The sequence below is a fragment of the Chrysemys picta genome, chromosome 4 (genome assembly GCF_011386835.1).
Source record: "Chrysemys picta bellii isolate R12L10 chromosome 4, ASM1138683v2, whole genome shotgun sequence".
NCBI classification, from domain to species: Eukaryota; Metazoa; Chordata; order Testudines; family Emydidae; genus Chrysemys; species Chrysemys picta.
The window spans coordinates 83,325,016-83,350,678 of record NC_088794.1 but is presented as its reverse complement, the minus strand read 5'-3'; the positions used below and the strand labels follow the sequence as shown (position 1 = coordinate 83,350,678).

At 45.3% G+C, this 25,663-nt stretch overlaps 1 protein-coding gene across 3 annotated transcripts in view; it reads left to right on the top strand.

Annotated features, from left to right (window-relative positions):
- The first annotated feature begins 1,815 nt into the window (after positions 1-1,815).
- AMBRA1 (autophagy and beclin 1 regulator 1) overlaps positions 1,816-25,663 on the top strand; it is a 202,012-nt gene continuing 178,164 nt past the window's right edge. For 2 of the 3 annotated variants that reach the window (XM_005302264.4, XM_005302262.4), the window contains exons 1-2: positions 1,816-2,014; positions 25,279-25,534. In XM_005302264.4, the coding sequence (XP_005302321.1) occupies positions 25,400-25,534 (135 nt within the window). In that variant the 5' untranslated portion in view covers positions 1,816-2,014; positions 25,279-25,399. Of the gene's footprint in view, positions 2,015-20,895; positions 20,918-21,713; positions 25,535-25,663 lie in introns of those variants that run through there. The other variant, XM_065595136.1, reaches the window with a different exon arrangement.

Here is a 25,663-nt window from a genome sequence, read left to right as displayed (position 1 = left end):
CCTTAAGGGAGCTTTATTCAGCCACAGGAATGTTCTGGGATACTCATATCTCCTTGGACAGTTTGTCTTACCCTGATTCTCAGATGCTTCTGAAGTTGCAATGATCTAGTTTGTGACATTCTACCTGGATGATATAACATCCACTACAGTGTCACCCACTCTAGAGACTGTAGCTGCAGGTGAGGGCACCCGGACACCAGATTATCTGGGTAAAAATCAGGCGGGTGGCTGCAGGTGGGGGAGAAGGCAGCAGAAAACAAAACTCTTAAGAAACCAAATTCCTGTTTATAGATCAATATCCTTAGTGATAAAGAGTGAAAGTGAGAAATTCCAAAAACAGGATCCTATCCTGGAAGGTCATTAAGAAAGAAAATTTCTAAGAGGTACAAGCAATAGCACTTTTTATAGACCGTGTGGCTGGATAAGTTGCCCCAAGCAGCAGCAGCAGCAACAAAAAAAATGATTGGCGGTTATAGAGAGGTTTGATGGATATGATCTGTCTTTGGGGGTGGGGATGTTTACTGCGAAATTTCATGGATCTGAATTGCTATGTGGTGGAGAATTATTAAGATGTTTGAACAGAAATCACTGGGAATGGGGAAGTTTGGTAAATCTGAATAGTTAGAAGGGGTGATAGGAAAATTGGATAGATCTGAATCTCTGGGGTGTGGTAATAAAGTGATTGGCTGGATCTGAATTGCTGGGTGATTTAGAGGGAGGCTAGATGGATCTGAATATTGGTTGTGAGGGGAGACGGATAATAGGAGGTTGGATAGGTCTTATTAATCTGTGTTATTGCTTTAATGATTATGCTTTATGCAGACCATTCAGCAAAAACACATTGTAAATAAGCACATGTATATAGTGTGCAATGGGCACACAAGACAGTGATCCACCACATAGGAACCATACTGCCAGAAATAATAACAAAACAAATAGCAGTGTGATTTATTACAGTATTTTGTAGGAACCCTAGACAAGGATCAGGTTGCCATTATACAAGGCACTATACAGACAGATAAAGGAGACAGTCACTGTCCCAGGGAGTTTACAATCCAGGGTCCCAGCTCTGCAATGGCCTATGCACGTGTAACTTTATGTGAGTGGTCCCACTGATGTACAGGAAACTAGTGGCATGCAGAATTGTGCACATGCTTAAAGGATTAGGCGGTGACTTTACAAATTTTGACAGGAAATGTTTCCTGTGCATAAGGGTATATGGGAGAAAGTGTGGAGATATCTGAGAAAGTCCCATTCAGTGAGGTAAATACTTGACTGTATCTGCGAGCTGAGAAGAGGGAGAGAGTGGTGGGCTTGTCCCTCCCGAGCCTCACGGAATGTCATCAGCACTTTGAATTGCACCCAGAAGCAACTGGGAGGCCAGTACCTGGCTCCACATACTGTGGGTAATGGTCCCTTGCCACTCCACTCCCTTGCATGGACTTCAGGGCGTGTGGCCAAGCTGAGCATGTTGGGTACTGCCTGGACCCTGGGGACTAGCAACGATTCCTGCAGGGCTCAGGGCAGGCACAGCCTCTGGCACAACCTGGCGTCTCTGCCCTGGCCCAGGCTTAAGTTTGCAACAAACGCCAATAGCGACCACCACCCGCGACGTAAGTCTCGCCCTCCGCCCATCCTCATCTCTGAGCTCCATTTCTTTATCCTGTCCCAAGCCGGGCTCCCTTGGGTTTTCCTGTTTAAAACTCAGGAGAATCGCTCGACGCTCGGCTAGTAAAGCCTGGCACGGCTCTAGATTCGGCTGCTAGGGCCTGGTTCAGCTCTTGGCTCTGTTGCTCGGCTGTTAGGGCCTGGCTCGGTTACTTGGCGCTCATCTACCCGCCCTGGCCGAGGTCCTCGGAGCGGCGGCGGCAGTAGGAGCAGGAGGAGATCGAGCAGCTCGGGCTACTTCCCCGAGGCCAGGCCCCGCCGCGCCCGGGACCCCCAGCTCCGCCGCGACCTCGCCCCACCCCCTCGGGCTACGCGGCGAGCCAGGCCCAGACCCTTCCTGCAGCAGGTAGGCTCCGGGCCTAGGCGCTCGGCCCGGCCTGGCTGAGCACGGCCCGTGCCCCTCCCGAGGCCGGCCTGGCCGCCCCACAGCCACCGGCTGGCACCGGACAGGGGGGCGGAGGCGGGAGTGTCGGGGCTGGGAGGCCCCCAGAGGGTCCCGGGCCTGCAGGTGCTGGGGTGAAGCGGGGTGGTACGGGGGAGGGTGTCCCCGAGCTGGGCTCCGGGAAGGTGATAACTTGGTTTCTGGGTGTCCCGCGGCGCGGAGTCTCCCTAGGACAGGTGCAGCACTGGGTTTCCCGCTGCCTCGGAGAACAGGCTGCCTGGCGCCCTCCGCTTGCCCGCCCTGGGCATAGGCCCGGACAATGCCACCGTCCGGCAGCCCCAGGCACAGAAAATCCGAGTCACCCTGAGTGAAACTGAATGGCTTCCAGCTCGTCAGGCGCTGCCGATCTGCATGTCCACTGCCACGTTAAACCGGAGACTGGTCACCGGCCGTGCCTCAGGGCCCTTGGAAACCCCGCTAACTAACAGCAGCAGAAATGACGGAGTTGTCTGTCATGCTCATTTGCTCCATTTTCTGTCTCCAGCTCCATTTGGTCATCACACTCCTCCTTGCACAACAGGGCAGGAGGGATAGGGTTAATTCTGTTTTCACTTTTCCGGCTGTGGTATAACTGTTGTTCTAAGGCACTTGGATGGAAACAAAAGCAGGAGGACCGTTTTTATCTTCAGGTTGAATATACCAATCAGTTCCTCCACTCAGGACTTTCGTGGGATATCAGAGTGGCTATTGTTTTTTTGTTGCTGCTGTTTTGACACATGCTGTACATGCAACAGGACTTAATATTTAAAAGCAATAAACAAAACTTACTGGGCTACCAAAATTAGGATAACCAAGTTTAATTAAACATAAATTGCTGATTGTCCTTGAACAACTTGCCTTACAAAATGATTCCTGTAGTGGTCAGTGGTGTTGTGAAACATGAGCATAGGACAGGTTATTTTATCACGATGGTTTTGGGATAGAATAAATTCCTTTTCTCTCCTTGTAATGATGCTTACTGTACGTCTGTTCTGAGGAATGAGAGTAATTTGTTCTGAACAGGGTACTCATTACCCATCAGCCTGGTGATGTGGAAGTAAAGTACCTTGTCCTTTTGAAGCCATGTGCTGTTACAAAGCAGCTATGAGAGAGGATTGGGTATTTCAGCTCTTCATTGGCTTTGAGTTCCTACTCTTAGAGGTAGGTTCTACATTTGTACAGCTGTCCATGCTGGCAGAGTCTCAATTGTTCATTCAATAGGGCAAGGAGTTGGGGTCATTAGTTAAAATAATTGGTGGTTTAAATTCATATGTCTTCCTACATAATTTTGAAATTCCTTTGTAGTACCATCCTGCCAAAGGGAGGCTCTGGTACAAACACCTCCAGCAGCAGAATGAATTAAAGTATCTGGTGAAATCAGGCACAGGCTTGCCCTGTGGAGAGGGAAGAACAAATATCCAAAAAAGAAGGGAGGTCACCCACAGAGAAGAGGAGGTGCAAGTAAATTACTTAATTTTAGGGTGTAGATTTTAAAGGGATATTGTCATCTTAAAAGTCGTGTCTCTGATGACTTTTTGTCTAATCTTGTTATGATTTATAGTTAAGATTTTATAGGTAAGAACTGAGATGCTAGAGGAAAAAACAACTTTTTTCATTTTTTGTTCATTTGACAGCACTGTTTCCCCATGCAGTCAGTTTCCCTTGTTGGAGTGTGTCTCATTGAGATGGGGGTAGAGAAACAACCATTGTGTGTGTGTAGGTTTAAAAAAAAAAAAAATTTTTTTTTTAATCTGCAAAAACTGACCAATGGACTCGGGCAGATATAGGGCCTGAAACTGCTTTTAACTTAAAACAAACACAGATCCCTCCAATTGATGATCTTCCTTGTAACTAAGTTTTTCATGTCTCCCTACTTTTTTTTAATTTTGCTCCTTCCATACCTACTCTGTAAGAAACTTTGAATCAAAAACGTATTCCAAGGAGTTTGACGTCCTTAGTAAGGGACTGTAGACATCTTACATGTTGAGATGCCACTGTATATAAACTGAGGCTACCAGTGTCTTCCTTTCATCTCTGTTCCATCTGAAATTTGGAGAAGGCACTTTACATTTAGCTTGTAAGTGTACTCCACTTAGGAAGGAACAATCAGTTGCACACATACAAAATGGGAAATGACTGCCTAGGAAGGAGTACTGCAGAAAGGGATCTGGGGGTCATAGTGGATCACAAGCTAAATATGAGTCAACAGTGTAACACTGTTGCGGAAAAAAAAAAGGGGGCAAACATAATTCTGGGATGTATTAGCAAGAGTGTTGTAAGTAAGACACGAGAAGTAATTCTTCTGCTCTACTCTGCGCTGATTAGGCCTCAACTGGAGTATTGTGTCCAGTTCTGGGCACCACATTTCAGGAAAGATGTGGACAAATTGGAGGAATTCTGGAAAAGAGCAACAAAAATGATCTATGAGGGAAGATTGAAAAAACTGGATTTGTTTAGTCTGGAGAAGACTGAGAGGGGGTCATAAGTTTTCAAATACGTAAAAGGTTGTTACAAGGAGGAGGGAGAAAAATTATTCTCTGGGCTTAAATTGCAGCAAGGGCAGTTTAGGTTGGAAAAACTTCCTAACTGTCAGTATAGGTTAAGCACTGGAACAAATTGCCCAGGGAGGTTGTGGAATTTCCATCATTGGAGATTTTTAGGAGCAGGTTAGACAAACACCTGTCAGGGATGGTCTAGATAATACTTAGTCCTGCCATGAATGCAGGGGACTGGAGTAGATGACCTCTCAAGGTCCTTCCAGTCCTATGATTTCCTGGTTCCCTGTGGCAGAACATTGTGTGTGGGGGTGGTGGTTTTTTTTTGTTTTTGTTTTTAAATAAATGGTTTAATACGTGACTCTGATACTGTGATACATGGTCACCACGCTAACCTTTGGTCTTTTCAGCTTGAAGTCGACGTACTTAGATCTACTCACCGCGGTGTCTTCACTGCGGGGAGTCGACTGCTGCCACTCCCCCATTGACTCCGCCTGCGCCTCTCTTGGCGGTGGAGTACAGGAGTCGACGGGAGAGTGCTTGGGGATCGATCGCTGCCCGCCGATCTAAAGGTATATCAACACTTTAGGCTGGGGGGGGGGGGTGATTCCCAGTTCGAAGAGACTTACTCACACTAGTTCTCAGTGAGCCAGCATCCTAAAAACAGAGTGTAACCATGGCTAGAAGCAGGAGGGGCTAGCTGCCTTGAGTTCATACTTAGCATCTCTGAGGAGTATGCATTTGGGGCCGCTAGCTTCTTGTGTTGCTGTGGCTACATTCCATTTTTAACTTATGTTAGCTCTCACCGAGATAGCATGCATGTCTCTCAAGTTTGGAATCACACTCCCAGCTCAAAGTGTACACATACCCTAAGTGGGTAACTAGCCACAGCTGTATATCCTCCTATATCTTTGTGGCAATCAATAGATGTAGAATATCCTTGAGTTTCCACATGCAGCCATAACTGGCCTATTTCTTACAGGCGTGAAGGCAGAAGTGGGTCTTTAGGAGGGATAGGAATATGGAGAGGGTAGTGGCCTCTCAAATATGGTTAGGGAATGTGTTCTCTGCTGTCCCTCCCAATGGAAGAAGGCTCACAGATGTTTGCATGAGAACCATATGTATTTCTTTGTATTCATCATGGTTAACAACTCCTCCCAATTTGGTGTCCCCTGCAAATTTCATTATGCTGTTTATCCCCTCTCTTCCAATTTGCAGATTTTAAAATGGGACCTAACAGTGGCCCTGTGTGACCATACAATATGGTTCCCTACCACCAGTCTAGTACATTGCTGTTTAATAGTTTTTCAGCTAATTCTCAATACGTTTGACAGGGTCCTAGCTAAGCACTTTTGAATGAATTTTGAGTGAGACATCATGGGACCCTGTCTGAGACTTTTTGCTAAAATTCAAATATAATATTGACTGTTCACTTATGACTAATCTGTCAGAATAAACAATAACGTGTTCTAGCAACATCCTGCTGGCTGATAGTTCTATAATCCACTATCACTGTAAATCAGTGACTTAAAGTTAGCCCCTTTTGTTTTAGGAAGGTAGGCAAACAGCAAAGGAGGCTACAGGTACCAGTTTTTTGGTACTTGGAACTTTTTCATTACTGTCTAGAAATAATTGTTAATGGATTGGTATGCTGCTTGACTAATACTTTTTCATCCTAGGGTGCATATTATCCAGATATCCTGATTTGTAAATTCAAAGTCACCTATTCCATATCCATAGCTATTTTACAATCTTTTTTTTTTGTACTTTTACTTTTTCTCTTTGAAGGCAGACTAAAAAGGAGTTCAGCATTGCATTGCATTGCCCTCTTCACTTAATAATGGACCTACTTTCTCTCCATTACTGCTTTTTCCCCTTGATTTATAGGAGCCCTTATTTCCATTAACTCTTTGGATAGCATTAATTTTTTTCTGCTGTCTTCTCTGAAAGCCATAATTGACCTGAGTGTTTGCATTCCCACTTTTTCATTTCCTATACAAGTTTCTTAACTTCAGATGTTTGAGCACTGCCTTATGCATCTGACTCAACTAGCAATTGTTTTGCATTTTTTGTAGAGAAGTTGTAGAGCAGCAGCTCCCAAACTTGATTGGTTTTGCTACTACCATCTTAAAAAAAGTTGTGAAATGAATTGTTGGAACATCAAGGTCATGTACCACCAGTGATGTATGTGTACAGTGCAGGAATCCCTGTTAGACAATTGTGCCTTTTAGTGTTTCCCAACTGCCTTCACCAGTGTGCATTTGAATACTTGTATTGCTTCCTTCATTCATTAGAATTTTTTCTCAAAACTTTCCCCCTCGATACTACTTATACTTTTAATGCTATAGTTAGTGAACTTACTGAATTGAGGGCACTCCTGATCACTGGTACTATGTATGTCCTATTACTCTTGTATTTTCACTAAGGTTACATTATTGGAAGCCTGTGTGTTGACATCATGGAGAGGGGACATTGCAGAGTAACAAAACAATCTGGTATGAAGAATCTGCTTCATATTTACTACATATTAATTAACCCAGTTTATGAGGGAAAGTGATTGAATTAAATATTAATAAGTTCAAAATAAGGGTGTTGGGGAGGAATAGTATAGGGTGACCCACAAGGAAGTAACATAATGAAATTGTGTAAAGGAGAAGGCAGGAATATAGGAAACACTTCCTAATGGTGAGATCTATTAAACTTTGGAATTGTCTCCTGATAGAAGCTCCATTGCTTGGGACATTTAAAACAGGAGTGGATATAGGCTCAGGGAATAGACAAGAACATCCTGTCTCGGCACCCAAGAAAGTGGAGTATAAATGAAAGTCTTTGTTGGCTCTAATTTTTATGATCTGTTCTCTGAAGCTTCCAGGAGGTGTTGGATGCTGGGATTGGGTGTAGAGGGAAGCTGTCTGAACCCATGTGCTAGCAGAGCTCATCTTTCAACTTCCATGAAGAACCTTCATATGAGGTTTTGAGTGCTCATCCAATAGTACAGCTGAGTTATCACTCTTATGAGGCTTTCTTGGCCATGTTGGCAGAGGTGATAACCCTGGCACCACCCTCTTGGTCTTACAAAAGTTGTTAGACACAAGCATGTAACATTTATCCTGCATCTTGTGCAATTTATAATTCCCACAAGGCTTCTATCTCCGAAACTTCTTCTCTGATTCCCTTGAGCCTTTCCAACAAAATTTTCTTTTGGATTGAGGCTGAGCATGTGAAATTCTAGGCCAATCAGAGGCTTATTGGATAAATTAGAAGGGAATCAGGAATAGGCATTGAAACTGACTTTTCTTGTTAACCACAGAGTCACTTAAAAATCACATACATTTTCCTGTCCCTCCTTTTTCCTGCTATATTGGTGATAGTCTGTCCAGGTAGAATTTGATGTGCATCCTGTACCAAGCCCAAACTTTTCATTCCCCTCTCTTGTTTAGAAGGTCTTAATTCAGAAATGCTCCAGTTTCAGCTTTTGGCCAGGTCATACCTACTCTGACTCACCATCTTATCTGCCTGCTTGCTTCTGTGAATTAGGGAATCACAAGGAGCTCTCTGGATTTAGGGGAGGTGCTTGCTTCCAGTTGGTTTTTCCGAGTACTGGTTTTGTGGTAACATACCCTCAGGCTCAACCTGAATCTGTAAAAGATCTAATTCTGCCCATTGAGTTAGCAGCAAATCTGTTTACAGGATTAGACCCCCATTCTGTAAATGCTTACATACATGCTGCTTTGGGTAGTTCCACTGAAATCTGTGGGCCACATCTGGTTCTGGCCACTGTCCGAGATGGGTTATTGGACTAGATGGACCTTGGGTCTGATCCCTATGGGATTTACTATGTTCCTATATGTATTTGCCTTATCTGGGGCTTAGATTGGCTCTTTTGGGATGGAGAGGTAAAGAAACCTACAATTTTTGTTAAGTGTTAATTTACACTTTACCTCACTCTGTTCCCCATTCCTCTCCATACCATACTTTTGAGAGGGAGGCATAGTCTGAGAATATTGAACTGGGAACTAGGAACTCTAGTGTTCTGATATCAGCTGTGCTATTGACTCAGATAGTGGCTTTTAACAAGTCACTTCCCCTTTTTGTGCATTTCCTCATTTGTCGATTGTGAAGGGGTTGTGAAATTTGTATGGAAAATGAAAATTGCTATACATGTGCTAAGTATTGAGATAATAGATAGTAGATAATAAAGCTAGAAAAGACCAGTCAGGTTGTCCAATCTGACCACCTAAATTTTGAAGGGAGTACCCACTTACATTTTCCCCACAAATGTCTCTTCTAGCCTGTTTGCCAGTCTTTGCAGTGTTGGTACCTCCTCAAATTTCCCTTGGCACTTCCTCTTCCATGTGATCTTGTCAATAACTAACCTAAATCTTTGCCAGCTTAATTTTTCTCCTCCTCTTTTATCAGCTGAAGAGTTCTCTTCCTTAACTTAGTCAAAAATACTTCTCATGATAAAGTATCTCCCTGAGTCTTCTGTCTTCAGTTCCACATTTTAATCCCTGTTGTCTCTTGCAATTTTGGTGTCAGTTGCTCTTTTTATGTTATCTAGCTTGTCTATATTTCATGCAAAAACTACTAATTCATCATTGTGACTGGGAATTTAAAACACACAAGTCAGGAAATTCCAGTTAAGGTTCTCATGGCAACTAACTCCTTGTTGTACTTGCACAATATTTTGTATTGATGAGGGTGCTGCTTAATGTCTGTGCAAAGTGGTTGTTTGTGTTGCTGCAGCAACACTAACTTTTGAATTTCCTGACTTGTGTTTATATTCTCAAACATAATTAGATTAACACAGTTTTGGTACTGGATTTCCCTTTTGTTCAAATGAAACAATTCAAAATAAGAAATTTCCCATTGAAAGAAAATTGTTTTCTTTTTTGATGAAAGATTGAAATATGCCAGGTTGAAGATACATATTCCTTTTGAGCAGTGCACTTTGATGCATTTAAAATCCCAGTAGAAGATCACAGCATGCAATTCTTACTATTCCATTATGTCTAAACCAGGTATTTTCAAACAGACGAAAGGTTTTCTGTTTCACAGAGAGCTTGGTCCGTGGCAAGTGTGAAGATCTTTAAATTTCAACTTTTTAAAATTGAAGGATGTAAAAAGTCTGAATGAATGGATTATTCTTTTTCAATATCTCAGAACAGGCAGAATAAAAACCTAGCAAACATGCCAAGTCTTTCTGGGGTGAGTAACTTCAGCCCACAGGGTAATAGTTTGAAACAGTTAAAAGCCTAAAAACAGAGTCTTGCAATGAAAGTGCCACCTCATCCCTAACCCTGGGCCCAGTTATGTAATCTCCACACAAGTTGACTTTCCATTAACTTCAGTGAGAGCTTTCTGTGTACAAAGACTGTAGAGGATCAATCCTCTGTAAAGTTGCTGAAATCCGTCTTGCATCATGGCGATCATATTCTGTCTATCCATTTCTATCTCCTCTCTCCATCCTAATACTATCCTATGGTATAGCTCAGGGGTAGGCAACTTATGGCACATGTGCCGAAGGCAGCACGCAAGCTGATTTTCAGTGGCACTCACATTGCCCGGGTCCTGGCTACCGGTCTGGGGGGCTCTGCATTTTAATTTAATTTTAAATAAAGCTTCTTAAACATTTTAAAAACCTTATTTACTTTACATACAATAATAGTTGAGTTATATATTAGACTTAGAGACCTTCTAAAAATGTTAAAATGTATTACTGGCACACACAACCTTAAATTAGAGTGAATAAATGAAGACTCGGCACACCACTTCTGAAAGGTTGCCGACCCCTGGTGTAGCTTGAGAGCTGACAGACTTCGGGTTCTCGGAGCTCTAAGGCAATGGCTGAAATGGTCGCAGGGAACTACTACTTCCAGTGTAATTATGGTGCAGATTTTTTCATGAGTAAAGTCATGACAGTGAGGGTCAAAAGTAGGATTCCATGAATGCATCCTATGCTACAAGACTGGTCACCAACAAGAGACCATTACAGGAATGTTTAAAATAAATGGTAGAACACTTTCAAATTTGTGTAGGGATTTTTTTTCTTTTCCCACCATAGTGTACTATGATACTTATATCGTTTCAGGTATTAGTCTATCTCAATTGGTATAATCAAGTACAAGGGAACAGTGTAGGCTTGTGGTTAGAGCAGGAGACTGAGTATTGGGATTCTGCAGTTCTAGTTCTGGCTCTGCCACTGTTCTGGTGTCGTGCTTAATAAGTAATTTCATCTCCTTATACCTCCCATTTTATAACACCTGTGTCACAGGAGGGGAAGGTGTTGGTCTTAACTCTGGGTAAAATGCTCTGAAATCCTTAAGATTTGCATCATAACATACTTTGTGTCTCCACTGCATATTCATTAAACTTCCTTGCAGCTGTCTTTAAGTGCCATGTTACAACCCCAGAAATAAGTCTTTTTAAAGTTTGAATAAAAGCAGGAACAAGAACTATGTGATTATGATATGGTTCATGGCTGACATGAAAGAAATGAAGCTGAAAAGCAGAGGATTAGAGTCACTAAACAGAAGACTAGATGTTAAGCTCATGGATTGGAGCCTCGGAAGTTCATATGGTCCTATGCCACTGCAGTGAAGGATGCTGAGGCCCTTTTCTGCTATAACCTTTGTAAAAAGTTAGACTAGTAGAACTGTTCTGGATAGATGGCCATGTTATCATTCTAAACTGTCTTTACATAGTTCAGTTTCCAGTACTTCATGCTGCAAGGAGTGATCATACCTAGGGGACTTCCAAATTCACAGTCCATTTTGATCAATTTAAAAGTTGGTCAATTTAATGTTTTCAGATGTTTACATCTGAAATTTCATGGTGTTACCACCATGGGGGTCCCAACCCAAAAGGAGGTCGTGAGGGGCGGTCACAAAGCTGTTGTAGGGGGTAGCAGGATTGCCACCCTCAGTTCTGCACCATCTTTGGGGCTGGGCTCTGAAGGCAGCAGCCCCAAAGGGGCTTCCTGCAGTTGAGGGAGGTACCTGGAGGTGGGTCTGATCTCCCCCTGAGAGCAGCTGTGCAGGCCTGCCCCCTGCCTAGCCCAGATTAGCAGCTAGGAGCCCCTGGCTGGGGGTGCCCCCAGCCCTACCTCTCCCACTACCCTCCAGTAGCTAGATTTCATGGGGGAGGTCTGATTTTCATGGCCCATCGCATGTTTTTCAGGGCTGTGAATTTGGTAGGGCCCTAATCATGGATATCGAGCCAGTGCAGGAAGGGAAAATCAACCTTGCCTGTCTGGAAAGTAGAGGTTCTGAAAGTGTTGACATTTCACACCACCGCCTGGGCATTAATTCAATTCACGATTTGCTTAGTGAAATCTGGAGGGAGAGTTAGGGTCCCTTTGTGAATGAGGTAATACTTAGCTCTTCATATCTTACATCTGAGAGCAATATCATCCCCATTTTGCAAATGCAAAAATGGAGGCACAGGGAAATGACTTTCTCAGTGTCACCTAATGGGCCAGTGGCTGAGCCTGAAATGGAAACCAGGTCTTCTGAATCCCAGTCCATTGCTCTATTCTTCTCTCTCTTCCCCTCCCCCCGCCCCCCCATCTCTAAAACACATGTTGGTCCTCCCAATGTTAAGTAAATCTGCTCCTGAAGCTAATGGCCTTGCCACCAACTGCCCCTACTCCCAGTCTCTCTTTCTTGAATAAGGTAATCTAAGACTGTGGAATGCTACCGCTGGCAGCATCTTTTCACCTATGAGATCCTAGATTCCTTTCAGTCTGGCTTCAGTTTGGTAGATGGCATAGAAAAGATGCTGGTTGTGTTTAATGGGTGATCTCTTGGGGCTATTGTTCCTTTGTGCTGGACCTAGCAGGAATAGATAGTTGTGTTAAGCTGGTTTTGCTTTTTATTTTTTTTTCTTGCATAGGTTCCGGAGGGTTGTGATTGGCATCTGCTCCTCCTCCCAGAGAGCCTTTACCACTTGGTCCCAGAGAACTCAGTTTTATCCTCTTTCCAGTTGTAATGTTTTGGGGGACTGTGTGGACTGCAGTGCCACCAGTAAGATGACACCAAGCTCTGTTGTAAGTGTGTACAGTGCTCTCTTCTCAGCTACTAAAAGAAATAGGGATCTTGATGAACATCTGTCTCAAGATCAGTCCCAGGTAAAATGGAGGGGAAGTTGATTGATTGGCAGGGGAAGCACTTTGAGAAAATAGCAGCACCTGCTGTAGCATCCTCAATAGAAGACACCTGTCTTCTGGTTGTTAAGGTGGGGTGTACTTGTGGAGGCCAAAAATACTTTTTGTGCCTGACTGGCCAGGAGGCATTATCCTCAGTGATCCATTGTTCTTGGAGAATGCACTTCTGTATCCCACCGTTGGGCTGGTTAGGGCTGTGCCATGAGCCTGGAACAGTTTACCAAGTGTTAGTGTCTGATTTGTAGGTTTTTCTTTATTGGTGTTCTTGCAGGGCAGCAGCACATCACTTAACTTCTCCTGCAGTGTTCTCCAACTTCATTTGGGGTTGTGAATACACTCCCCTCTCATTGGGGGAGTGCCATGGGGAACATAACTTTAACAATTAAGCAAACACACAGAATTCTAAAAATCTTATATTCTGTGGCCAGACTAGAGTTCAGCAGCCAACAGTGCAGTGTTCTCCTTCTGAGGCAGTGTTGCTTTCCCGGCAAGGTTTGTTTGCAAGTTCTCTTCATGGCTTCCTTTTGTCCTCCAGAATGTATAGGCAGAGACAGCTTTTATATTTCACTTGCTGTTGTCTTTGTCAGTCACTTAGGACATCTTTGGGCAGCAGGGAGGCTGAAAGACTTGAATTTTTTTTTTTTTTTTAAAGGGGTGTGACAAAGTTCCTTCTCTGCCTTGGTGGGTCCTGCGCTTATTGGCGGATTTGCTCTCCTCAGAGATTCACGGCAGCCCTCAGTTTGCCACGTTTGCTAGTGGCTCAATCCTGCCGTTCACTCAGCTAACCTCATCACCGGCCAGCATGGGGAAAAGGAAGGAGAACAATCCCCGCAGTCTCTGCTGATCCACCTAGTGGGTCGGGGGACAGGCCAGGGACCTTCCCCTCTGGTGGGACCCACAGTCCCGGTCAATTCCTCCTGTATCCAATAGGGAGTTGGAGGGATGGGGGTAACCCGGGCCTGCCCTCTACTCCGGGTTCCAGCCCAGGGCCCTGTGGATCACAGCTGTCTACAGTGTTTCGTGTAACACCTGTGTGACAGCTACAACTCTCTGGGCTACTTCCCCCTGGCCTCCTCCCAACACCTTTATCCTCACCGCAGGACCTTCCTCCTGATGCCAGATAACATTTGTACTCCTCAGTCCTCCAGCCCTCTGACTCTCAGCTCCTTGCATGCCTCTCACTAAGTGAAGTGAGGCCAATTTTAAACCAGGTGCCCTGATTAGCCTGCCTGTCTTAATGGATTCTAGCAGCTTCTTAATTGGCTCCAGGTGTCCTAATTAGCCTGCCTGCCTTAATTGGTTCCAGCAAATTCCTGATTGTTTTGGAACCGCCCCTGATACCTTACCCAGGGAAAAGGGACCTGCTTAATCTGAGGCTAATAATCTGCCTCTATCACTCTCCTGTAGTCCGGGCAGAGTTCTTCTGGGCGGCATCCACTGGCTCCCTTGATGCCTTCGAGGAGCAGTGGGCGCTGTCCGGGGTTCTCTGCTCAGTGTCCCAGTCAGGTTCTCTTCGTTTTATCCTTTGACTGCGCTCCTGTTCCTGATATTTCATTAGTTGTCCCCCGGAATCATTTGGTCTCCAGGCCCAGTGGACCCTCCCCTTAGCCTGGGGGGAGGTCCTTTAGCAGTGGGTGGGCTTCGCCCGCCCACTTCCTGGATCCCAATAGAATCACTCTCCTGTAGCCATCTCGCCCGACCCTGTCACAGGGGGTTGTGTGCAGAAGATGCACAACATTTGCTGCTTTCAGCCTTTTTATTGGTAGAGATGGTCCTAACCCTTTCAGATGCACTCATCAGAGAAGGCTTTCAGTGGTTGATTTGGCACATGACCAACCAATCCTATGAAGTGCTGGAAAGATGAGATTCTTATTTTAAGAGCCTGTAAGGCCATAAGAAATTCCTTTCCAGTGTCTTTAGTGGATAATTCACTTGTGCTGACACCATCTGAAATCCTCCCCTGCATCAAAACCAGCTGTGGTCCCTGAGAACGGTGTTATGTAAACTCGTCAAGAAACAACAGCAATTAGGGTAATGGGAAAGGAAAGATGGGGAGACCCACAGTCTCTGCAACATGCCAGTGTTCTCCAGTTACTCACTGTCAGTTACAGAACATCTGCTGAATGTTCCAAAATGATGTATTCTTGACTGTCCTTCCTGCTGTGGGCAGATTTCTGTTTGGACTGCCTCTCGGACAGATGGGTTCCTGTCAGATCAGTTCAGTGTGCTTCCTGCTGGCCATTTGTCATGGTCTTCATTATCCTGGTGTACTGTAATGATCTCTGTCTCCTGTTTTGCATTCATTCTGGGATTACTAAAGGGCTCTGTAGGCCTCCGGGGTGGGGCTCGTCCCTTGCAGGGGCGAGTGGGAGCCAGGCCGCCTCACTCCACGAGGCTGGGGAACAGATCAATCTCGCAGGTCCAAGCCCTAAGCCGGGGCAGGGTCATGAGCAATCAGTAGTCCCGGGCTCAGGCCCTCAGGCAGGGCTGAGCATTGGCGTGAGGGTAGGGGAGGAGGAGAGACTGCCACTCGGGGTGGGGTGGGGGGGACGACACAGGCCCACCCACTCCACTGTGTCCCAGCCCGGGGCCCTATCAGCAGCAATCTGTCTGCTGCTGGGTCAGTGGGGATCCTGACTGCAACACATTGACATGGGTTCGGGGTCTGCTACCCCCAGGCTACTTCCCATCTCCTCCTCCATGGGTACCTGCATGTCCTTAGCCTCGTCCGCCGTGTCCCAGATCATGGGCTCCTCAGGGCAGTGAGCGCTGGGTAGATTGGGCAGCTCCTCCGGACCCTCGGTGAGAGGAAGTTCAGTCCGCTCCTCCGGATACCGGGCTCGGGGCAGGTGCGGCCAGTCCTCCTCAGGATACCGGGTTCGGGGCAGGCGCGGCCAGTCCTCCTCAGGATACCGGGCCCGGGGCAGGCGCGGTGCAGCAGGAGCTTGGGCACCAGCGTCTGCCCTCTCCCACGGTCGGGCCGCAACTGAGCGTTGGGGCTGGGCCTTTATACTTCCTGTCCCGCCCCTTGACTTCTGGGGGGCGGGGACAGGAGGCAGTGACTCCACCCACTCCGGCAGCTGTTCTGGCTCGTCCCTCGCAGGGGCGAGTGGGAGCCAGGCCGCCTCACTACAGCCTCCTTTATGGATTCTGAACAATTACAGCTGGACTCGTGTAGCTCATTCAGAAACTGGGAATTCTCAAGACTCTTTTGAGGGTAGCTGGCATGGAGCAGGATTCGGGGAGAATTGGGTTTGGGCTGGGTAATTCTTTCCACACTTGTAAACAGCCTAACATGCAATCTGTAGTGTCCTGAAATGCCCTGAAGGAAAAATTGTTAAAGAAAACAAAGCCACCAGTTGTAGAAAATCATTTGGCTTTCCACTTGTAGAGTTTCCCTGGTATAGTGGGCAATTTTCCAGATCTTTAATGACTCTATACTAATAATTAATCTTGCAGTTGTCAGGCAAAACTTGTGGGTGTTTTCCCCTAGAACATGAGAGTTAAGAAAACCCTGCTTCTCATTCTGATTTTCAACTTTCAGGTGTGATATTTAATATTGGGTATAACAAATCCAATGTTACTGAGACAGTGGGCTGGAAAGGCCTGATCCATTGATCTGCACTTTCTGTCTATGCTGAGACCAGAATGTAGACCATTCCAAGCCTGTGGAGCTTCTACTAGTCCTATTTTAGGGTCACATAGCTGATATAATACAGTAAATATCAATTGCATTCTGTATCATACCTGGCAATGATATTTAACCACAAACTATATGCCATTTGCTGCTTTTCTTCCTCAGACAAAACCCTTTTGAAGCTGATAGGGAATTTTGACAAGGATAGAAGGATTTGGCTCAATGTAAGAAAATTAGGAAGAGAGTCCATTATTAAGAAAGGTGAAAGGTTTCTTGTTTTTAAAGGGAAGCCAGCAAATATAGTTGGTGCCCACAACTAAACTGGATACAGCAAAATATAACCTACACACAGGGAAACAAATGCAATCTGAAATTCTTACAGAGCACTTCTCCCCATTAAAGCCACTTTCACCACAACATTCAGGGTGTCATTAAGCCAGGAAAACGATGTACCTCTATCCTTAGTGAGCTCTAATTGGGTCAGCCCCAGAAGGGATTCCGGAAAGCCCCTATAATCCAGCTTTCACTCAAGACTTCTTTATAGACTCGGGGGGGCTGTTTGTATGTGTCCAGATATGCTCTAACATGTACAGTGTGTCAGCCCTACAGTAAGTTATAGAAAGCTGGGCAGCTCAGCCGCTTACCACGTAGGTGCTGACTACATCCCTTCAAACAATGGAGCAAGAGATCCTATTAGGGGTATGAAAAAACAGGTAGCAAGCTCCACAGGGATCATGATCCAAAGTATTTTGTTCTCTATAAACAAGAACCTCTGTCCAAAAAGCTATGAATTTGGGACCAGAACACAAGAGGTGAAGCAATGCCGCTCTCTTGGAGTACCTTCTCCAACACAGATTGACCTGGTGTGAGCAGATCGGAATGTCTTACATATTGTAGAGATCAGTTCATACTGAGTTTCAGTTGGGGATGTTTCAGGGAACGCCTTTTTTGCATTCAGTATAACCCTTTTCCCTGTGCTCAACCTTCAGGTTCTCAAATTTAAGGCTTTTTTCCAAGAGCAGCAGGATATGAGACCAGATAATTGAGATAAAATGAATTTTTTCACCTCCTCCTGAGCAGTTGGCATCAAGCTGTCTAATAATGACTTTGTGTTATGCGTACACACTAAAGATTTAGGCAGAATGACTTAAGATGAAAATATGAAAATGCACCTCAGAGGACTTGGCATTTCCACATAACAAATACCCATGGTTCAGTAAGCACAATTGGAAACGTTAATGTAGCGAGCAAGCTTGTTACTGTAAAGTAACAAACATCTTTATGCTGTGTTGTTGTAGCCATGTCGCTTCCAGGATATTAGACACACAGTGGATGAAGTGATATCTTTGGAGCTTACACAGAGTTCTTCTTCAGGTTAGGTCTTGAAAAAGAGCTCTGTATAAGCTCCAAATCTTCTCTCTCTCACCAACAGAAGTTGGTCCAATAAAAGATATTACCTCACCCACCTTGTCTCTCAGAAATCTTAATGTTTTATAACCTCTTGGCTTCCTGGTCACTTTTATCTGATGACCTGGAATTCCACAGAATAGAAGCTAAGGTTTTGAAAACAGCACAGCATGGCTTAGCAAGTCCTGAAGCTCTGGATGGTACCCCACTTTTGACCATTTGTCTTCTCCCCCTTTCCCTTCTTGGGGCTTCTTCACCAGCACAATTGGCTTCAGAGGGTCTTCCTGAGGGATGTGGCTTTTGTAGTTCTGTTTTGCTTTACAGTGAAGCTTTTCCTTAGCAGGGGGTCCTATTCTTGTCTGTTTTCAGCTGATTTCAGAATAGATTCTAGAGTGAGGGGTTGTCTACGCTGTAGATTTCTGCACTGGGGTTTTAGCTCTTCTCTTTACTACTCTGTCCTGGCTCTTAAATGCCACTGAAAGTTCCCAGTTAATAACAGCTTAGCTTGAATTTAGTTCCCTTTTATTCTTAGCTAGAAGAGAGAAGCATTTCTTTTAGAAGGCTGCCTTTAGCAATTCACTGCATTAACTTCTCTCTTATGTTTTTACAAAGGAAAATGCTCTACTTTAGATTCAGAGTTGTCAGGCTTGAAATCGTCAGACAAGCTCTTCCTTGTAAGCGGCTGCTGTCTTGGATTAGCAGTATAGAAGCTTTTTTCCATAAGGTGAGGTTTCTAGTGAGAATTCCCAGCTTCATACTTTGGCCATCCGTCTCTTCTTGTCTATGTGACTGTCACTTCTTTTCTGCTCTTTTTGTAGTAATCTTTATTTTCTCCTTCATTGAGTATTGACAATATTTTCAGTGCTGTAAAAGTCAGAGGGCACAAGGGCCTTGCCCTCCTGGAGTTTGCTTTCTAAGTAGAGATGACACAACACTACTGTACCTGCAGTGATCAAAAGGTAGCAGTATCATGTGGAGTGTTTCTTATTTGGACACAGTCTAGGGAGTCACTTGTACGTGGAAGGTTTTGGACAACCAACCCAGATCTGTGGGAACCAAACAGCTCAAACTGTTTAAATGGGTTACTAGTCGGTCACAATATCTGATGATTTCAAGTGACCACAAAAACTTCTAGTTACAGTGCTTATCCCTTAGGTAACACTTAACATTTTAATACATTTGACAAGCAGGAAATTCCTAGGGTTACTATTACCTTGGCCTGGTCTACACTACAAAGTTAGTCTGACAAGTCTCCTTGCACTGACTTATTTGAGCAGGTGTCCATTTTCGCAGTAAGCGCCCTGTTACAGTGCCGCAGTAAATCCACTTCCCCGAATGGCGTGGAGCAGTGGCCAACCTACTGAGGTCCAGACAGTGCAAGTGTAGACAGTATACAAACTGTATCAACCTGAAAAGTCCTCCAGTAGCGGTCTCATGATGTCCCATTCCCTGCAACAGTGACTGCTTTGGTCATAATTGTAAATGACACTGCACAGGGGTCACACAGACTGGAAGCCACGCACGTTCCCTTGAAAGCCCCCTGCATGTTTTTTGAAATGCCTTTCCTAACCGCCCACCTTGGTGAGCACACCTAGCAGCACTCCTTTGTATGCAGCTGCCCAACTGACCATGGTGGCTCTGTGCTCTAGAGCAGTGCTCTTCACTATTTTTGAAGTGGGGGCCACTTTGGCAAAAAACCTTCAATGTGAGAGCCACATCAACTACTAAATTAACATGCTGCTTACTGCTCCTTAAGGATGTAATGTTACAGAGCCACTCATGTAACTAAAACAATGTCTACTTGTACAGTAAAACAATACTCCTTTTATAAAATAATAACCAGGAAAATATATGGAATTAAAAAGGCACCTGTGCGAGTAAACTTTTTAAGAGCAGAATAATGCAAAACTTACTTTAAAAACTGGGTGAGCGAAAGTGTGCCTCTTCCTCCTTGACTTTGTTCATGCAAGTATTTGTAACCTGTCATCGCAATCCAAAGTAAGGCAGTCCAAATGTTCGTTGGTCAATTTGTTCCTCTGTTTTCTTTTCACTCCTCTGGTTGGGGGTGAGGGGTGTGGGAGGGGCTCAGGCTGGGGCAGAGGGTTGGGGTGCAGGGGTGATGGCTGTGGGGTGGGGCTGGGGATGAGGGGTGCAGGAGGGGGCTCAGGGCTGGGGCAAAGGGTTGGGATGCGGGGGGGGGGGGAGGAGACGGATGACAGGGATGAGGAGTTTGGGGTGCAGGCAATCTGCCCTGGGGCTGGGGCCAAAGGACTCCGCCCCCCCCCCCTAGCCTTCTTCCCTCTGCTGGCAGACAGCACAGAGCTTCCAGGGAAGTGGCCCCTCCCTTCCCCTTGCCGGCAGGCAGCATGGAGCTCCAGGGGAAGGGGCCCCTCTCTTCCTCCTGCCAGCAGCAGGGAGCTCCGGGGCCGGGGAAGAGGCCCACAGCAGCCCTGCAAGCCCCAATTTGTTCCTCTCCCCAGTTCCTGCCCACCCCCATCTCTCTTCTCTCCAGGTCCTTGCTGCGTGGCCCTTTTGAGCTGCTGCATGGCTATTTATAGCATGCTGTATGGCTTAGAGGGAATTTAGTGAGCCGCACTTAAGGTGGATGGGAGCCGCCACTGGCTCATGGCCCTGCAGTGAAGAACACTGCTCAGTCTAGAGGCTCTTCTGCTTGGACTAGACAGGAGGTATTTGGTCTCCTGGGCCTGTGAGGAGAAGAGACTGTGCAGACACGGTTACGGACCAGCTGTAGAAACACGGACGTCTCTCAACAGATTACACAGGGGATACAGGCAAAGGGCTATGACAGGGATCAGCAGCAGTGCTGCAGGGAAGTGAAGGAACTGTGGCAGGCATATCACAAAGCCAGGGAGGCCAAAAATCAATCTGGTGCTGAGCCACTGACCTGCTGGGCTACATGCCATACTTGGCAGGGATCTCACCAGCACCCTGCAGACCACCATGGATACCTTGGAGGAGCCCAAAGCAGAGACCCCTGCTATAAACAGCGATGGATGGTGGGAAGAGACACAGCAGAAGGCTTCATCCATGCCTAAGCCATGACCTCCTTGGGACTCTGCCACAGTGTAGCCAGGCGAGCACTGATGAAGGGGAAGGGAACTTGGGTAAGTGCGTGCATGCATTTTTTTTTCCTTTACAATGTTTAAATTTAAAGATGGTTCCTGGCCCCTCCCCTAGTTAAAAAGACACAGGTTTAGACTTTTCACTGTTTTACTCTTACAAGAGGAGGTAGAGGAACAGCAAACCGAGGTAGAGTTGGCATCTGCTTTTCATTGCCCCTGTTGGGTTAGGGGTGTGGGAGCATGGAAAGCACTTTGTTTATGCACATAGGGATGTCCCTCTTACCCTACTGAAAGATCTCAATGAACATTTCCTGGACATACTTTGCAATCTTCTCCCCAAGGTTTCTAGGAATGGCAGCCTTATTTCTTCCTCCATGGTAGGACACTTTCCCATGCCACTCCCCAATGACTTTGGCTGGTACCACTGCTGAGTAAAGAGGCTAGTGGCATACAGCTGTGGGACACCAGTAGCAGCTATGTTCTCTGTGACTTTGTAACCCTCAGGAGTGAGAGATCTGCTAAAAACCATCACTGCCTGTTGAAAATAATGCTAATATTCAGTGCAATTACCCTATACTCATATCCAGGGAATAGGGACCAACATTTTATTGCTCTTCATGTTACAGAAAATCCTATCTCCCCGTCCCCATCTCTGTTAAGTCATACTCACCCTGGCTGGGGCCGGAAAGCAGTGCTGTGCCAAGGCCCTCCAAAGCTGAAGTGTCAATAAACATTTCTTATTAAAAATGTTTCTGGAAATAGTGGAAGGGAGTTTGAAACAGATCTTTGGCTTTCCATTGTGATTGTAAATCCAATGGCACATGTCTGTTTATATCAGCAGCTTCTGGCCCAAAGGTTTTATGGGGTGCCCCCTCCACACCTGCCTAATGCCTGACCCTGATGAGGTGGAGAAGGAAGAGGACAAGGAAGGACGTGTTCTGAGAAATCCTGCAAGCCAGTGCTGCATTGGACCAGGAACCAAGGGCTTGGAGGATGACCAACAGCATGGAGAAAGAAAGAGGACAGGAGAAAGTTCCAGCAGGACAAGGAGAGGGAAGTGCACCAGGACATAAGAAGTCTTCTCAGGCAGCAAACCCAAATGCTGCGGAGCTTGATCCACTTACAGGTCCAAAAATCCCAGACTCCCCGCCATTTGCTGTCTCTGGAGAACTCTATGATTGCTGCTCCCTACACCCCCCAGGCCACATCCTTCCCCTACCACTCTACAGCCAGCAAAACCATAGCTTCACCTATGCTGACCTATGAGAACCATGGCTGTTATATACGTAACCCCAATGGATTACATCTGTGCACTGAAATGGACAGAAATGTTTGCTGCCTTCCCAATTTTAAAGTTCCACTCTGATAATTTGTTTAAAAAAGTGCATTACGTTGCCTGTGTATTTTTTACACAATGTGTTTTTCTTCACTGTTTTTCCCACTCAGTTATATTTTTGGAGAATAAAATTATCTTCAGTAGTTCCCAACACATTGCAGAATGCATAGTGGTACTCAAATACAAGGTGCTTATAAGGTATACAGCGCCACTTAATTCATAGGTTCAGGAAAACACCTCATCATATTTTTAAATGTACAGCAAACACTACACCATTCTTAGGAGCACCCAAAGTTCTCAGCCCAGAGCCTACTCCAGCACAGGATGCTACTGTCGGCTGCATTGCTCCACATTGGGCTTTTGTAATAGCCCTTGTGTCTGGCTGCACAGAGTCAGCAGACAGCCACTCTATCAGCCCCTTCTATCCTGGTGGCAGCTTTCCCCCCCTTTGCCTTACAGATAGTATGCAGGACAAAGCAGACACCTATAACCTTTGGGCTATTTTGCTCACTGAGATCCATTCTAGTGAGTAAATACCTCTAGTGTCCCTTCAGTCTGCCAAAAGTATAGTCAACAATCCTTCTGCGCCTGCTGAACCAGTAGGTGAATCTTTCCTTGGTGCTATTGAGGTGGTCAGTGGAGCAAGGGCTAGGGTGGGTCCCCCAGAATCACTACTGGCATTTAAACATCACCAGTAGTGATCTGTCAGTTGGGAAAGAATGTGCCTGCTTCCAGTTTTCTGAACTGTCCTGTGTCCTTAAAGATGTGAGCGTCATGCACCTTCTCTGACCAGCCCATGTTGAGATTGGTGAAGCATCCCTGAGATTCACCAGTGCTTGTATAGCCATGGAAAACTAGCCTTTTCTATTCATGTACTCAGTGGCAAAGTGGGCTGGTGCCAAATGGGGATATGTGTGTTGTCTGTCATCCCAATGCCATTCAGGAACCACATTGCTGCAAATACATCCAGTAGATCCTGCACATTGCCAAGAATGATAGGCCTGCATAGTAGGAGACAATTGACTGTCCTACACATTTGCATAACAATGGCCCCTGCTGTGGATTTTCCAACTCCAAAATGATTTCTCACTGATCAGTAGTAATCTGATGTTGCAAGCTTCCAGAGTGTGATTGCCACTCACTTCTCCACTGTCAATGCAGCTCTCATTCTGGTGACCTTGCCCTGAAGGGATGGGGCAAGCTTGGTGCACAGACCCAGGAATGTGGCCTTTCATATCAGAAAGTTCTTTGGCCACTGCTTGGCCCAAATCTGCATTACGATGCAATCTCACCAGTGGGTGCTCATCTCTTGGGCTCAGAACTGGCACTTCACTTTCTATAGCTGCTCTGTGAATGCCACCAACAACCTGGAGTTGTTTGTTTGCTGTCTTCTGCCTACTGAAATCATGTCCCATATTCTTCTGGTCCTTCCTGTGTGTCTGAAAATACAGCATAATCATGCACTCTGTGTTTGCAATGTTCATGAGACTAGTGCAGAGCTCTGCTGGCTCCATGCTTCTGCCAGAGATGGCAGACACTGAGAAGCGTCACATGGGTTTGTGGGATTTTTTTTAATAAAGTGTGAAAATTTGGGGATATGGATGACATTATGGTATGGAGAAAGTTGTATGGTAGGAACTTAACTCACAACATACTGTGAAAATTTCCCAAAAGATATTGTGCTGGACAGTGGCTCATGGGACACTGAGACTTCTACCTTTGGCACATTGTGCTTTGCATTGACACAAGCACTTATGTTGAGTACGTGCAGTGCTGATGCAAGCAGCCGAGTATGTATGTGCTCCAGCAATATACAAACTTGAGTGGCTGTACTCTGACAACTTGCATCAACCAAAGTTTATAGTGTAGACATGGCCTTATGTAAATTGTTATCCTGTTCTTACAAATAGCGGTTGGGGAATGGGAGGGGGAGACTGCAGAGAGGCGAAGTGACATGCCCAGTGTCACAGATGGTGTTCCTGTTAGAGAGGTTTTAGAACATTGAACTAAAAATCATGTGATGATGAGGTGTGTGCTTAGCTGGCTCCTCAAATGGCTTTTGGCACATATTGGTGGGGAAGGCAGTTTGGGTTTGTGAGAAGTGCATTCATGTGATAAGACTGAACTCAGCCTAACTATTGTGATTAACCAGGAAGTTCAGAGCTCTTTGAACTACTGTTTTGGGCTCTCTCTAGAGCTGGAATTGAACACTGTCAGTTTGCACTTGAGTCACCTAGAGAATACATTTTTGTAACCGGAATGGGTAGAAACTAATGTTTATTACAAAAGAGATTTGCAAAGGCTTATTTAAATAGCTTGTGTCCTTTATTGCTTCTTTTTGATGAACAAAGAAGGCCCAAAAAGCTTTTTAAAGGTTGTTTTTTTTTCTACTTCATTTTAAACATAAAGATATTGGGAACATCAATCCTCATCTTCCCTGTTTTTGTTGGAGTACCTGCAGGAGGACAAAAAGAAAGTTTGTGAGTTCTAATAACTGACTAAAGTCACTGAATATTTAACAAAGACTTCTTGTATTCAAAATGTTAACAGAGTTGAATCTGTATGAGCAAAAAACAAGAGTATTAAACAGTCTGACGACAAATTCCTTCCCCTCTTAACAGCTGAACTTTCACTCTCTTGCTGCATACAGTGTGTCATTTATACTAGTTTTCTAGCCATCAACTCATCCAGCATAGTCAGGACCTGAATATTTAGTTAGGTTTTTTTATTTTTTTTAAAGACAGAAAAAGCATTTTTGAGAACCTCTTTCAGGCCTTCATTCTATATCCCATTTGCAGTGAAACAAAAATGGGCGTAAGTCCAATTTTCTTTCCTTTGCAGGTCACCTTTAGCAAAGGTGAAAGTTTAGATTCTGGGGTATAACTCCAAGGAGTGGATTATTAAAATCTCTGGATGCAGAATCATGGAATACCCAGGGCATTGACAATGGAAGAAAGGAAAGTGCGGTGGTGATTGAGGGTAGTGGAACTGCTGGATGAGGTCTTGAAGCCTTCCTCTTTCCACCCAAGCCAAAGCTGCCATTCATATAGTTCTCCTCTCTTTCTAGAGTTCCATGAGTCAACCTCTTCAGATGTGGATGGCCTGTCTGTAGCTTCTTGGCTGTTTGTGATCTGGAACCCGCTGGTGTCTCGTCCCAGTCCCTATTGTAACAGTGGCTACTGAGAGCCATGAAGGTTGTACCAGAGAAGAATGCTGTGCGGATCCTGTGGGGCAGAGAACGTGGCACCCAAGCCTTGGGCGCTCAGCGGCTTCTGCAGGAGCTGGTGGAGGATAAAACCCGATGGATGAAATGGGAGGGCAAGGTAAGGTAATGGGGCAGAAGGACACATCTGGCGGGTGGGTTTGTCCCAGCAGGTTTGGAGGTGGGGATTTGAGATTAATATTTGTGTTTTTGTGGGATGTTCCACTTTGTGTCAGATATGGCCCTTGGA